Source organism: Pipistrellus hanaki (genome assembly GCF_964339955.1).
Source record: "Pipistrellus hanaki genome assembly, chromosome: 16".
Taxonomy (NCBI): domain Eukaryota; kingdom Metazoa; phylum Chordata; class Mammalia; order Chiroptera; family Vespertilionidae; genus Pipistrellus; species Pipistrellus hanaki.
Genome location: NC_140518.1, coordinates 34,761,909 through 34,776,901, shown reverse-complemented (window position 1 = coordinate 34,776,901; position 14,993 = coordinate 34,761,909). Strand labels below are relative to the sequence as shown.

The 14,993-nt window shown below is 40.2% G+C and overlaps 1 protein-coding gene across 2 annotated transcripts in view; it reads left to right on the top strand.

Annotated features, from left to right (window-relative positions):
* The window catches only part of ANKFY1 (ankyrin repeat and FYVE domain containing 1), a 62,144-nt gene that overhangs the window by 4,362 nt on the left and 42,789 nt on the right, over positions 1-14,993 (top strand). For both annotated transcript variants that reach the window (XM_084862857.1, XM_084862858.1), the window contains exons 2-3: positions 8,800-8,992; positions 10,866-10,984. In XM_084862857.1, coding sequence (XP_084718983.1) covers positions 8,800-8,992; positions 10,866-10,984 — 312 coding nt within the window. The remainder of the gene's footprint in view (positions 1-8,799; positions 8,993-10,865; positions 10,985-14,993) is intronic.

The following is a 14,993-nucleotide window of genomic DNA, read 5'->3' as shown; positions in this document are numbered from 1 at the left end:
TTGGTGTGATGGTGTTCAGAAAGAGAAAGATGCCAAGGTGCATCCCACAGGGAATATGTTGTTTGCTATTGAGGCATAACTGAAAAGTAACAAAATTCTCCTGTTTTAACTTGACAGTTGAAGAAAATTTAGTAGTGTAACCCCAACCACAGTCGTCATATGGAACATTTCTATAATCTTAAAAATTTTTTCCTTGAACTTCTTCACAGTCTGTCCCATTCCCCTGGCCTCTGGCAACCAGTGATTTGCCTTCTATTATCATAGTTTGCCTTTTCTAGTTTCATGTGGGATTATACAGTATGTAGTCTTCTGTGTCTGGCTTCTTTCACTTAGCATATTGATTTTGATGTAGTATGTTTTATGGCTGATAAGTATTTCATTACAGTCATGGGCTGCCTATTGAGGATGTGTTCTGAGAAATGCATTGTTAGATGAGTTCGTCATTGTGTGAACTTACACAAACCTAGATGCACTTACACAAACCTAGATGCACTAACACAAACCTAGATGCTATAGTCTAGTGGTCGGCAAACTCATTATTCAACAGAACCAAATATCAACAGTACAAGGATTTAAATTTCTTTTGAGAGCCAAATTTTTTAAACTTAAACTTCTTCTAACGCCACTTCTTCAAAACAGACTCGTCCAGGCAGTGGTATTTTGTGGAAGAGCCACACTCAAGGGGTCAAAGAGCCGCATGTGGCTCTCTAGCCACAGTTTGCTGACCACGGGTCTAGCCTATTGCTCCTAGGCTACAAACCTGTATAGCATGTTACTGTACTGAATATCATAGGTAATTGTAACACAAATAAGTATTTGTGTATTTAATCATATCTAAATATAGAAAAGGTACAGTAAAAATACAGTATAAAAGATAAAGTGTTCAAGCAAAGTGTTAGGGGAGGGGGGGATGGAGAGGAGGTGCCATTGAAGGAAGAGTAGATGTTAGGAGGAGGGATGGAAGATTAGAGAGAAGAAAGGAAGAGAAGGGGAGAGAAAGGAAGATCAGAGATCAAAACTCACCCATAGAGATAAAGCTTTAGATGAGAGAGAAATAAAGGGGACTTTTTTCCCCCTTGAGTATTTTTTGATCCATGGTTGGTTGAATCCATGGATACAAAACCCAAGGATAAAGAGGGCTGACTATACTTAGGTTGTCTTTTTGTCAGCAATGTTTTATAGTTCCAATGTGCAGGTCTTGCATATTTTTGTTCAGTTTATTTCTAAGTGTTTTATGCATTTGCCATACTATTGTAAGTGGATTATCATAGCATGATAACCCAGAGCTTTCAAAATTAGATAATTAAAATGGAAGCTGGAAGAGGAGTTTGATTTAAGGAAGATGTTCAGTTTAATTTTGGCGTTGTTGAATTTGTAGTACCAGTAGGTTATCCTTCCAGCAGGAGCTATTGAGAGAGACTTGGAGCCAATCTACATAGGGGTGACAGTAAAGTATGGGTTGGTATGCTGGAGACCTCCAAGAGAGGAAGTTTAGAAAAAGTTCAATTCGAGGTCTGAACCTTGCGAACTTCTTTAAGAGAATGAGTAGTCAGAGTAGGCTGTAAGAAAGTTAGCTGTAGAAAGGTAGGAAAAACACCGGGAGTTCAGAGAGGAAAGAATTTCAAGAAAATCAAAAGAATTTCAAGACTGGACTCATTAAGAGCTGGACACGGCAGAGAGGCTGAGGACCTTGAAGGATAAGGAAGGGTAATTGCAGTGGTGGTTTTATCAGTGTGATGGAGATCCTTTGAGTAGAGTGGTAGGGATAGAAGCCAAGTTGCCGAAGATTAAAGCGGTAAGGAAGGAAGCAGTGAAAAAAGAGGACTGGCTTCAGAAATTAGTGAAGGAAAAGAGCATGATAGACAAGCCACTCTGGAGTGTTAACATGTGTAGAAGTTTATTTGCAATAGGTTACTGTGAGCATGTACCAGGCTCACCTCCTTTCAGAGGTCTTGAAGATGCGAGGCCCCTCTTAGTGGCATAGGCTTTGGTAAAGGAAAATAAGAGGATATAGAATTATAGGCATTTGAGACAGATTAACTACTTTCTTTTCATTTGACTGTGATCATCATTTTGATATACTAATTATTTTTTTAATATTTCGAGAAAAATGATTTTAAATATGCTACATGCAATAAACATTAATATTTCAGAAAAAAATGATTTTAAATGTAATATTACATGCAATAAAAATAATATTTCAAAGGATATACTAATTTTTTTTCTTTTTTTTTTCACAGAGAGGAAGGGAGAAGGAAAGAGAGTTAGAAACATCAATGAGAGAAATATCTATCAGCTGCCTCCTGCACATTTCCTACTGGGATGTGCCTGCAACCAAAGTACATGCTTCTGACTGGAATCGAACCGGGACCCTTCAGTCCGCAGGTCGATGCTCTCTCCACTGAGCCAAACCGGTCAGGGCATGTACTAATTTTTTTTTTTTAATTCCCCAGAACAGCCTGGCCTGTGTGGCTTAGTGTTTGAGCATTGACCCATGAACCAAGAGGTCACTGGTTTGATTCCTGGTCAGGGTACTTGCCTGGGTTGTAGACTTTATCCCCAGTAGGGGGCGTGCTGGAGGCAGCCGATTGATGTTTCCGTCTCATCAATATTTCTATCTCTCTATCCCTCTCCCTTCCTTTTTCTCTAAAAATCAATGAAAACTTTTTTAAAAATTCCCTAGAATAGCATTTGGTAAAATATCACTTGTTGGCCAAATCTGACCTTAGACTTATTTTTGTACTAAGAATTATATATGTGGGTATGTTTGTGTGTGTGTATATGTATGTGTGTGTATATATTCGAATAGCTAATAAAAAACCAAAGGAAGACTATATCATGGCATGTGAACATTGTATGAAATTCAACTTTCAGTGTCTATAGGTAAAGTTTTTTTGGGCAGCCATGTGCTCATTCATTTATACTTTTGCAGGGTTGAGTAGTTGCTACAGAGACTGAGGCACAAAGAGCCTAAAATATTTACTATCTGGCCCTTCACAGAAAGTGTTTGCCAACTCCTGATCTGGAAGGACCATTGTGGGTTCCTTTTCTGACTGTCCCATGACTTGCTGCTGCTGATTATTATTATTATTTTTATTTGCAGTCAATATTGGTCTCTGTTTTAGGGCCTTTCATAGCAAATGCAGATTTTATTTTAATTTTATTATCTCAAGCATCTTTGTTTCTGTCAAGACTGATGAACTATCCGAAAGCTCATCAAAGTATCTGACCTCATTGATATTGGGTATTTGTAAAGAAACATGACAGAATTATAATGGAAGCTGTTGACCTTCATTGATATTTAGCATAGCTCTTTTGGTAAAATCAGAGGTTTTATCCAATATTTAAATTTCTAGGCTTATTTTTCAAAAGCAAAGTTGGAAGTAGAGAAAGAAGAAACCACAGCTAAAAACTAACCACACTGTAAAGAAGTAGTGGTAGTAAATCTTTAAATCAGACACTGTTCTAAATGATTTAGCCTGTAGAGGGCCGCCTGAGAAGGCACATGGACATCTTCAGCTGAGCCCGAGGCACTGGCAGAGTCCCTGTCCCAGCTCCACCCCCCCCAAGAGGGCGGGGGGGGGGGGGGGTGTTATTCAGGGTCTGACTTACCTTTGTCCAAGTGTCAGCAGGGGCGGGTCTAGATATGTAAATCCAGTAATGCTAGGGCCTAGTTAAGAATGCAAATAAGCTCCTTTGACCCTATAAATAAACCTGCTGCCTGGCTCAGGTGCTTGCTGCCTCTCCATCAGAGAGAATGGCTCCCACCTGGCTCCCAGCTTGATGAATCTATTTCTGCCTCTTGGTCTTTTCTTTCTTTAATTTCTTAATCCCCAGCTCCTCCAATCAGGAACTTGACTGTTTCCTTTTCCGTGATGGAGATGGACGCGGAAAAGAGAGAAACATCCCCCCCCCCTCCCCCCCCCGCATAGCCTACCTTAACTCAGTTATTCCTCGACAACCACTCTGAAATACTACTGTTCCCATTTTCCACAGGAGAAAACAAGTCCAGAGAGGAGTAGGTAACTTGCCCAAGGTCACACAGCTAGTAAACGGGCAAGTTGAGGTTACAAACCAGTCAAGTAAGCCTCCAGAGTATAAGCTCCTGAGACTATTGTGTTGCCTTTCTCGGAATGATAACCACGAACATTGATTGACCACTTAACTGGGGGCAGATACTCTCCTAAGGCCATTATATGTATCAGCACATTTAATGTTTATGATGCATTTGCCTAGGGTGTTACAACTATAAAGTGGAGGGGCCACTGATCCTAGTCAGCCGAGCTCCCCTGCCTGTACCCTTTACCACTGCACTGTGCTGTAGCTTTCCCTTCATTATTGCTCAGAATGGTGATTTTATTCTTTTTCCTGTAAGAACTCTACAGCTTGGTGACACTTCAAGGACACATTGCATTGCTGTTTGCAAGGAGACATTTCCCCCCACAGGATAACGTCTCAGCCATGGGCACTATTTTCCATTATATTCTGAAATGGTAATTGATAAGTGCACTTGTGATCTGTGTTTCCCCTACAAAAGATGCTGGGCAGAAGGCCTCTGATTTCATGAATAAGAGGCCTAAGTCATCCTAAGGCCCTTCTTTTTTCTTGCCTCATCTCTGATCATAACCTTTGTAGTTTAGGTCTTTCGTCATTGTCCAGGCTGCAGCTGGAAATTTGTGTCAGAAATTCTGGAGTGAGACCTAGGGTATTGCTATAGATCTTGGAATTATATGTGTATAATCAATTTCCAAAGAAATTTCCAGGGATTGTTTGAGAAGGTGGTCAAAATAGCCTTTACTATCCCATTTTAAGGATTAGATAAAGCAACTACCGTGTTTCCCCAAAAATAAGACCTAGTGCAACTTCGGGAGAAAAAATTAATATAAGACACTGTCTTATTTTCGGGGAAACAGGGTAGCAACTTTCTACTCTTGAAGGCAAATAGCCTCATAATTCTCCATAATAATTTCCAGATTCTTTGTGACTATTAATTTTGTTTTTGATCCTCCTGTTTGTGAGTTCCTTATAGATACTATTTTGAGTTTACATATTTTTGTTGTTTGTTTATTTATTTATAAATCTTTATTGTTGAAAATATTACATATTTCTCCCTTTGGCCCCCACCAGCCCGCCCCCGCCCCTTGAGTTTACATTTGATACAAAGTAGGTGTTATATTATTTGTTTGCAAGAGATGCAAATTAGACTGCCCTTTTTCAAAACTCTCAAGGAGGCAACTCGTAATCTACCATAATGCTAGTGCACAGTAGATGCGTCATAAATACATGTAGATTGATGACTTGTTTAAGTGATGTAAGTGACATGGAAGTGCAGAGCGAATTACTCATGCTATAGTCCTGATGGGTTGGAGCTTTGGAGCAAAATATTTAGGTTGTCTAGAATATTGTGTGATTGAAACGAAGGTTAACGGATTCAGTTTGGTTCATGGAAGAGAAATCTGTAGTCATAGCCATAGGCGGCCCCTGTGAAAACATGGAAGCTCTCTCCAGGGAGGGGGCCATAACTTTAACCCTAGGTTGAACTAGCAAGACGACTTCGCCTCTGCCACCCTGTTCAGTTGACGTAAGCAGAGGCAGGTGAGTGGCAGACAGTTTTGCCAGTGAGCTCTTGGAGGACTAGGCTAGGTCTTGCCCTCTAATTATTTTTATTCGTCATAGAGCCAAGTACTATGCCTGTTCCACAAACCTGTGTGGACTGATAATGGTTTAAAAGGAGAATCTGGCCGAAACTGGTTTGGCTCAGTGGTAGAGCGTAGGCCTGTGGACCGAAGGGTCCCAGGTTCGATTCCGGTCAAGGGCATGTACCTTTGTTGCGGGCACATCCCCGGTTAGGGGGTGTGCAGGAGGCAGCTAATCTATGATTTTCTCTCATCGATGTTTCTAACTCTCTATCCCTCTCTCTTCCTCTCTGTAAAAAAATCAATAAAATATATTTTAAAATAAATAAATAAAAAATAAAAGGAGAATCTGACCAAGAATAAAAGATTCAAGCCTTTTCTTTGCATTTTCTGTGCTCAGAATGCTACAAACCTTACAGGCTTCATTTAAATCAGGTGGGGAACAAGTGGCCACGGGCTGTATAAGACCCTCAAAATCATTTGGTCTGGCCCTGCCAAGGCACTAGGGGTGAGTTAATTTAATGCCTGACCAAATATAGCAGGCTAATTTTTTTTTTAATTAACCATATTCTGTAGCTAGATTTAGGTAGTGTTTTCTTTCTTTTCTTTTCTTTTTTTTTTTTTTTTTAAATATATTTTATTGATTTTTCACAGAGAGGAAGAGAGAGGGATAGAGAGTTAGAAACATTGATGAGAGAGAATCATTGATCGGCTGCCTCCTGCACACCCCCTACTGGGGATATGCCTGCAACCAAGGTACATGCCCTTGACCGGAATCGAACCTGGGACCTTTCAGTCTGCAGGCCGACACTCTATCCACTGAGCCAAACCGGTTTTGGCTAGCAGGCTAATTTTTAAGTTGATAATTTTGTATGGCCCTCGAATGATGTTATAAATATCGAAATGTCCCTTGGCAGAAAAAGGATCCCCACCTTTGGTTTTAAGTCTTTTGAAATAAAACACCATTTTTCTGGGATGTCTTTCCTTGCACTAGCTTAATACAGGTGGTCTTTCTTCATGCTCTGTCTGTATTCCATGTCAGAGTGCTGCTAGTTGTTATTGAATTGTTTTGTTTACCAGCTCTTCTTCGTTACCCTATAACTTTAAAAAATAAAAATGTACCAGGGTGTATTTTTTTTTTATGTTGACACTGGCACTGCATAGATGCTTAGTAAATTTTTAATGAATGACTAGGTTATGCAGTTGTCATCTTGAGAGATGAAAATCTTTGAACAAATCAATGAATGAACAAAAACATTGCAGTTAAATTGGCCTTCTATCTAAATGGCATTGACTCAGAATGAAGCAGATTGGGTTAGAGATGGGCTTAAGGATGGTGTCAAGATTTGGAATGTCTGTGGTGGGAAATAGAGGGGTGAAGTGAAGGACTGAGGCCCAGAGAATGACCGTAGCCGCACCGTTGTTCCATAGCCGCACTGCTGTCCTGAAGTTAGACCTTGACTTATAGAGGGGTCTGATTTGCCAAAACTCTAGAGCCCAGGTGAAGTTCCTTGATGGTTCCTTCCTTAAGGAGACTTTCCTGATGTCCTACGTTAAATTTCTTTATTATAGGTTCCTACACTTTTGTTGTTATTGTTGGAGTTTTGCATTTGATTGTTTCCATTGTTATTATATAAAAGTTTACTTTCCCCAGTAACCAAAAGCTTTTAGGAAAGATATGTCTGATTTTGCTTGCCATTGTGCGGTGTCTGGCCCCTCTCTAGTAGACACTTGGTAAATATTTGTTGAATTTAATGAATCAAATATAGTGGCTCTCAACCTTTTTAATCTACCCCAGCACACCTGTGGAATAAGACTTGCTTCCATCTGAACCACTATTGACTGCCCTGATCCTCTCCTGGAGGAGGGCAGGTGTCAGATAGTTTAGGGCAGGGGCTAATAAATCACAGATTCTGGAATGAGAATGCCTGGGCTCCTCTGCAGCCCACCTCTCACCAGCAAATTCTTTTTTAATTTTAATTCTTTATTGTTGAAAGTGTTACATAAGTCTCCTTTTCCCCCCATTGACCTCTCCCCGCCCGAGCCCACCCCACCCAGCACAGGCCCTCACCCCGCTACTGTCCGTGCCCATTGGTTCTGCTTATGTACTTGCATACAAGTCCTGTGGTTGATCTCTTACCTCCCTACACTCTCCCCTGCCTTCCCTCTGAGGTTTGACGGTCTGTTCGATGCCTCTGTCTCTGGATCTATTTTTGTTCATTAGTTTATGCTGTTGATTATATGTAACAAATGAGAGAGATCCTGTGATATTTATCTTTCTCTCACTGGCTTATTTCGCTTAGCATAATGCTCTCCAGTCTATCCATGCTGTTCTTATGCAAATTCTTAATCTCTCTATGCATGCCGCAGTGTCCGCATCTGTGAATTATGTTACTAGTAGGACCTCCTGCTTGGGGTTGTCATGGAGTTTGCATGAGAGGATTCACAGAAAGCTTTTAGAGAAGCATGTGACATGTGAAAGTTAGTTACTATTGCTAGTGGTTTGAAAAAGACTTCTAGATGATTTAGATAATTTTCTTTCCTTGAGACGCCTGGCTTAATGGTAAAGGATTTGTAGGGCAGGTACCTGTTAGCATCTTGTGTGTGTGTGTTTGTTCATTGTCATATATTGAATATTGATCTTCAAGGGAAACTGAGAGAAAACTCTGGACCAGGATGGTCTTTTTGGCCCAGTGACCCAGTGACACCCTGAAAGAAAATCATTCTTTATGAACCAGGAGGTCACGGTTCATTTCCCGTCAGGGCATATGCCCAGGTTTGTGAGCTCGATCCCCAGTATGAGAGGTGCAGGAGGCAGCTGACCAATGATTCTCGTTCATCATTGATGTTTCTATCTCTTCCTCTCCCTTACTTTCTGGAATAAATAAAAAATATATTTAAAAAAGGAGAAGTAGAGCTCAGCCGGAGTGGCTCGGTTGGTTGAGCATTGTCCTGTGCACTGAAAGATTGTGGGTTCCATCCATGGTGGGAGCAGGTACGGAAGGCAACCGATGTTTCTCTCTCTTCCACCCTCTCTCTAAGCATGTCTTCAGAAGAAGATTTTTTAAAAAATGGTAGCCATCCTATCTGTGGAATGAGAGATTAGTGAATGCTGTCTGCCTTACACTGCTGTGGTAAACTTGATCCTTTATTTCCCTTGCAGAGGAGGTGGCCAAGTTGGAGAAGCACTTGATGCTTCTCCGACAAGAGTATGTCAAGCTGCAGAAGAAACTGGCAGAGACAGAGAAGAGATGCAGTCTTTTGGCCGCGCAAGCAAACAAGGAGAACAGCAGTGAGTCCTTCATCAGCCGCCTGCTGACGATTGTGGCCGACCTCTATGAGCAGGAGCAGTACAGGTGGGCTCCTTGGACACAGGGCCAGTTTGGAGAAGCCAGCCCTTTAGCTTTATTCCCAGGCCACATTGCAACTTTTCCTCTCTTCCTCTTTTGTGTAAAATATGTTTTTGTTGATTTCAGAGAGAGGGAGGGAGATGGGGGGAGAGTTAGAAACATCAGTGATGAGAAAATCATTGATCGGCTGCCTCTTGCACATCCCCAAGTTTATTTCTATCGAGGATCTTGGCAAACCTTTAGTTTCTAGAATATAAGTTTCTTAAGGCAAGATTTTGTCTGTGTTTGTTTCCTGCTTATCTCATGCACAGATAATAGAACCAGAAGATCACGGTTTGATTCCCGGTCAGGGCACATGCCCAGGAGGCAGCGGAACAGTGATTCTCTCTCATGATTGGTATTTCTATCTCTCTCCCTTCCTCTCTGAAATTAATAAAAATATATATTTTTAAAAAGCTATTTAAATTCTTCAACAACATGCATGTTTACGGGGGAAAGTTTATTGGTAAAAGAGCACCTGCTTCCCAAACTGATTTTCCAATTTCAGTTTTTCCATCTAGTTCTCTCTTTAATAGAACTAGAGTTGTTGATATGCTTACGTAGTTACAAAGTATGTTCTAGATTATGCTTTTATGAGGAAAAATGTGTCTGCATGAAGCATTTTATAGATACAATATAATGGTTGGGTCTCCCTTTTTTTTTTTTTTTTTAAATATATTTTATTGATTTTTAACAGAGAGAATGGGAGAGAGATAAAGAGCTAGAAACGTCGAGAGAGAAACATCAACCAGTTGCCTCTTGCACACCCCCTACCGGGGATGTGCCCGCAACCAAGGTACATGCCCTTGACCGGAATCGAACCTGGGACCTTTCAGTCCGCAGACCGACGCTCTACCACTGAGCCAAACCGGCTTCGGCTGGGTTTCCTTTTAAGTGGATAAGTAAAGTAATAGCTTTATGTATTCATTCAAGTTATAGTTTTTTGTATTTAGTTTCTAAAAGCTTTTCAACCTAACAATTATTTTAGAGGGAATATGAAAATTTAAAAAACACCAATACAAGCAGGGTGATGATAATTAATGACTTGGAGTTGCTGTCAACACAGCCATATGGCACATACTGTGTCAGCTCAGTAGGTCATTCTTAGGTTTTGTTAACTTCCTAGATGCTTTCCTGCCTTATTATTGGACATTTCAGAGTTAAACATAAATAACTATTTGAAAAGCTCTTTTCATATAATAGTATGTCATAAATATAAAAACATGTTTGAAAGAAAATATTTCTCTCACGGTTTTCTTTATAAATGGTTGAGTAAAAGATGGCCAATAAAAGGTCTGAATGTTTCTCATAAGAACAGGAGTCTAGATATTGGGTCTCACGTACTTGACTGTTTTATCAAAGCTAATTTGGCCATACATTTTCTGTTTTTACTGTGCTTGGGCATTAATGTGGTGTGGAGCATAGCAGCACTGTAGTCTCAGAGCTGGCATCACAATCTTTAGGCTTGCTGTCATTCTCCCCTGATGGTTATCTTGATTTATTGCTCATAAAACCTTTTCTACTTTTTACGTGAACGTTAATCATCCTATTTAACTTGTAGGTTCACCACCCTCAGAATCTCATTAGGTGTCTTTGAAAGCAGAACATGGGTGTGAACTAAAGCTATAAGTTAGAAATAGAAAACATGTCTATCAACATATTAGAAACATCACCCATCAGAATTAAGTGCTTGCATAGAGAAAGAAATTTGCTGTGATTTTTTTTTCTTATGCACATGTATGTGGATGAATATTTGTATGTTTACCATCTGTGAATTCTAGCGATACCTAGTTATGATGACGGTTTTCTTTGTGTATTTGTGCATGTGTTTCTTCATCAGTGATCTAAAGATAAAGGTTGGGGGAAGGCACATCAACGCTCACAAGTTTGTCCTGGCGGCCCGCAGTGACAGCTGGAGTCTGGCCAATCTGTCTTCCACCAAGGAGCTGGACCTGTCAGGTGAGCCTCTGACCGGTTGGGAACTCAAAACTGCCAGCACAAGAAGTCTTGGCAGAAGGTTAAGGTGTGTTGCTTTGAAATATTTGTGGTTTAACGAAAGTAGAATACTTTTCTTATTGGTCAGTGGTGACCACAAACTACTTACACAGTTAGTGAATCAGTAGGTTATACTTTGTGAATACCTTTGTTTACTGTCTGGCTAATAAATAGTAAATATTTGTGTATCTACAGTACTTTCATAATTTATAAAACATAAATGTCTGTCCAGAAACTTTTTTCATATAATAGTATACTATAAATATGGGAGCATGTATGGAAAACAATTTTTCTTTCACTCCAAGAAAAAGCCCTCCTGTTCAGTTGCCTAAAATTAAATCATAGCTTTCAAGGTACTTTCCCTGGTCTGTAAGAACTGAATTCAGAAATAACAGTTGCTCCAAGGAAAAGAATATTTTTTATTTAAGACCAAACGATGAGTGGGGCTCAGTTGGTTGAGTGTCGTCTCATGCTCCAAAAGGTTCAATTCCCAATCAGGGCACATACCCAGGTTGCAGGTTCAATTCCCTGTTGGGGTATGTATGGAAGGCAACCGATCGATGTTTCTCTCTAACATCGGTATTTCCTCTCTCTCTCTCTCTCTCTCTCTCTCTCTCTCTCTCTCTCTCTCTCTCTATCTCTCCTCCCTCCCACTCCCATTCTCTTTCTTTGATATCAATAAAAACATATTTTTAAAACATCAAAGAATGAGCTTCATTCTTTAGAATTTGAATAGGTGCACTGAGCTGTTTAAAGTTATTATTTAATTGTTTTATGCCACATTATGTTGTGTAGAATATGGGTAAATATGGTGGTAAGTAGACATAAAAACATAATTTTTGAAAGTTGACTTCAAAATGCATTTTCAGGTGGTACTCTTTTGTTTTAAAAAAGCAAATTTTAAATTTAATGCTGCTGTTTAATAATCATGAGAATTGTAATGCATGATAAGGAGAATATCTAGGCATTAAATTATTAGTTCTTCCCAGAAGTGATTGGCTCTGTGGGAATTTTGCTGAAGTGTCTTTGCTGACCATTCAGAAGGTACTGTTTTCCATGTGTGGTACTGGGAGCACTGAGATCATTATAACACAGTCCTTGCCATACAGACCGAGCTCATACTCTGTTAGAGGAAATGGGCTAATGATAAGTCATTGCAGGCCGGGGCTGTGTGTATGGTAATATAATTGCTTTATGTTAAGGTACAGAGGACACTAACTAGGGCCGATAAGGTACCAGAGGTGAGCAGTGTTGCAAAGGTTAAGTAGGCACTTATCTCAAGGATTTAGGGGAGCACTTGTCTAATGCGTCTCCACTTCATTTCCTGGGTTTAACCTGATGTCCCTAATTCAGAGTTGTAAGCACAATAAATATACACACATGCATATACATGTGCATATGCATTCATGTATGTAATTAAAAGATCTACTTGGGAAGCAGTCTACAAGACTGAAATCTCTGAACTGAGCCTTTCAATTTTAAGTCTTTTGAAGCCATATATCTTTGACCCCTTATATAACAACTATGGATAACATTAAAACCCATTAGGTCATGATGTATTCCTTATAAAATGCACAGTAGGATTTTGTTTACATGAACAGATAGTTTACAAAGATTAGAAGAGATAATAAGAAAATATCCAGCTTTGTTAGAACAAAGTTTAGAATAAGCTTACCTACATTATCAAAAATTGATGACCCCAATAAGTGCGGGGCTCATGAAACTGGTCCTCTTGCACATTGCCAGTCTCTTTATAAATGGGTATGACAGTTGTAGAAAGAAGTTAGGCAGCAGAACTATAAAATGGTCTTTTTAACCTTATCGTCTCACCTGTCTCAGATGGATTCTGTCATAGGTAATTCAGATAGCATAACTTTATGTGTAATTGTGAGATACTGTATGCAATCAAAATGGATAAGAGTGAAAAAAAATGAAATATTGACTGCTCCCTGGAACAAATAAAATTGCGTAGAACACAAGGGTATAAAATGTCTAATTTAGCCGAGGCCAGTTTGGCTCAATGGATAGAGCGTCGGCTTGGGGACTGAAAGGTCCCGGGTTCGATTCCGGTCAAGGGCATGTACCTTGGTTGCGGGCATATCCCCAGTAGGGGGTGTGCAAGAGGCAGCTGATCGATGACTCTCTCTCATCGATGTTTCTGACTCTCTATCTCTCTCCCTTCCTCTCTGTACAAAATCAATAAAATATATATATTTAAAAAAAAAATGTCTAATTTAAACATTAAATTAAAGACTTGTTACTTTTTAGGACACCATAATATTTAAAAATATGTTTCTAGGTTTTAGAGAGGAATAAGTTCAACCATTTTAAAGCACAGCTTTTACACTGTTTATACACTTGTTTACAAGAGCCGATTTCCAATCTCCCTCAAATTGCTGGCCAGCCATGCAGTTGGTGCTTCCAGGTATCGCATAACACAGGCTGCTCAGGCCGTCTCAGCTGCTGCAACCCAGATTTAGGCAACTACTCCCCCACCCACCCAGGCAATTCAGCAGGACTGCTGGGCAGAACACATTAAACTGAACAGGTCCACATATGCCACCAGCTCCTTGGATCCCTCCCCCATGATACACTTTTTCAAAGATAAATTTTATAAAGTAAAGATGCCTATTAGCTATCTTAGCTAATAAGCCACAAAAAACTTGACTCTGCAGAGTCTCACTCCTGAAAGCAAGCCTTACAGCAGGAATCAAACCATACTTACTATTTACACAGGAGAGTTCAGGCTTCTTTAAAGGCATTAACATTCTACTTTCCTAAACTCTAAAAATTCTCAATTCACTATGATGCAATCTTGTGGTCATATAGTCACTGAATTAAAGTTGCTGGTAAGTATTACGATGTATTGCCCTGCTGGTGTGGATTGAGTCTGATTCCTGGTCAGGGCATATGCCCGGGTTGTAGGCTCCTTCCCCAGGATGGGGGTGTGCAGGAGGCAGCCTCAGAAAAACCACTGAAGCAGAGCATGTCTCATCCCACAGTAGGTCAGACTAGGGCTCGGAGACCAGGCAAGGACCACTAGAGATCTCTTGCCACCCAGAGCGGATCAGGCTCACCCAGATGAGAGGCAGTAAATGTTTCTCGTGCCATACAAAAATACTTGATTCAACTTATGTCTTAGGTGAGGCGACGGGGATTGCTGAGGCTGTGGCTGGGTCTCAAATCTGGAAAATCCCTGGCAGCACTGCGAATAAAAGAGCCCAGACCTCAGCCAAGGAACCTCCAGTCCAGGCAGCAGGTGGGATCCCTGGTACCTGAGACGAGTCCTCACTTGTCAGTCTCATCTGGGTTGCCAGAATATGAAATTTGACAACCATTGAGACCAGGCTGCCTATCACTGCTTGAGCCAATTCAGCAGACAGGGTTGAATCATATATGAGGGTTTATTCCAGTAATGCCGGCCTTGTGGAAGAGCAGCAGGTCATCCATGAAAACCTGCTCTCTCAACACACAAGAGCATAATTTAATTATTTTTCAAAACACTTTAAAAGTTCTATTAATACATTACCAGGCTAAAGAAAAAAGTGCATTGCCACCGCCGTTTTATGGTTCAGTGTCGACCTATGAACCAGAGGGTCATGGTTCGATTTCCAAATAGGGCACATGCCTAATTGCAGGCTCGATCCTCAGTGTGAGATGTGCAGGACGTAACCTATCAGTGATTCTCAACAGTGATGTTTCTATCTCTCCCCCTCTCCCTTCCTCTCTGAAACAAAAAACAAACATATATTTAAAGAAAAAAATATATTGCCAGGTAAGAGAGAAAATAAAAAATTAAGCCTTAACATGATCATTATTAGCATTTTGGTGTATTTTCTTTCACTTTTTTTACGCCTTTAAAAAAAATACCTGGCTGTTTATATCTCCCACTACATTTGAAAGAGAGTGGGTTAATAAGGGCTAATCAGTTGTTGCCTAATTATTAAGTTAGTAAGATGTTACTGGCCCGGGT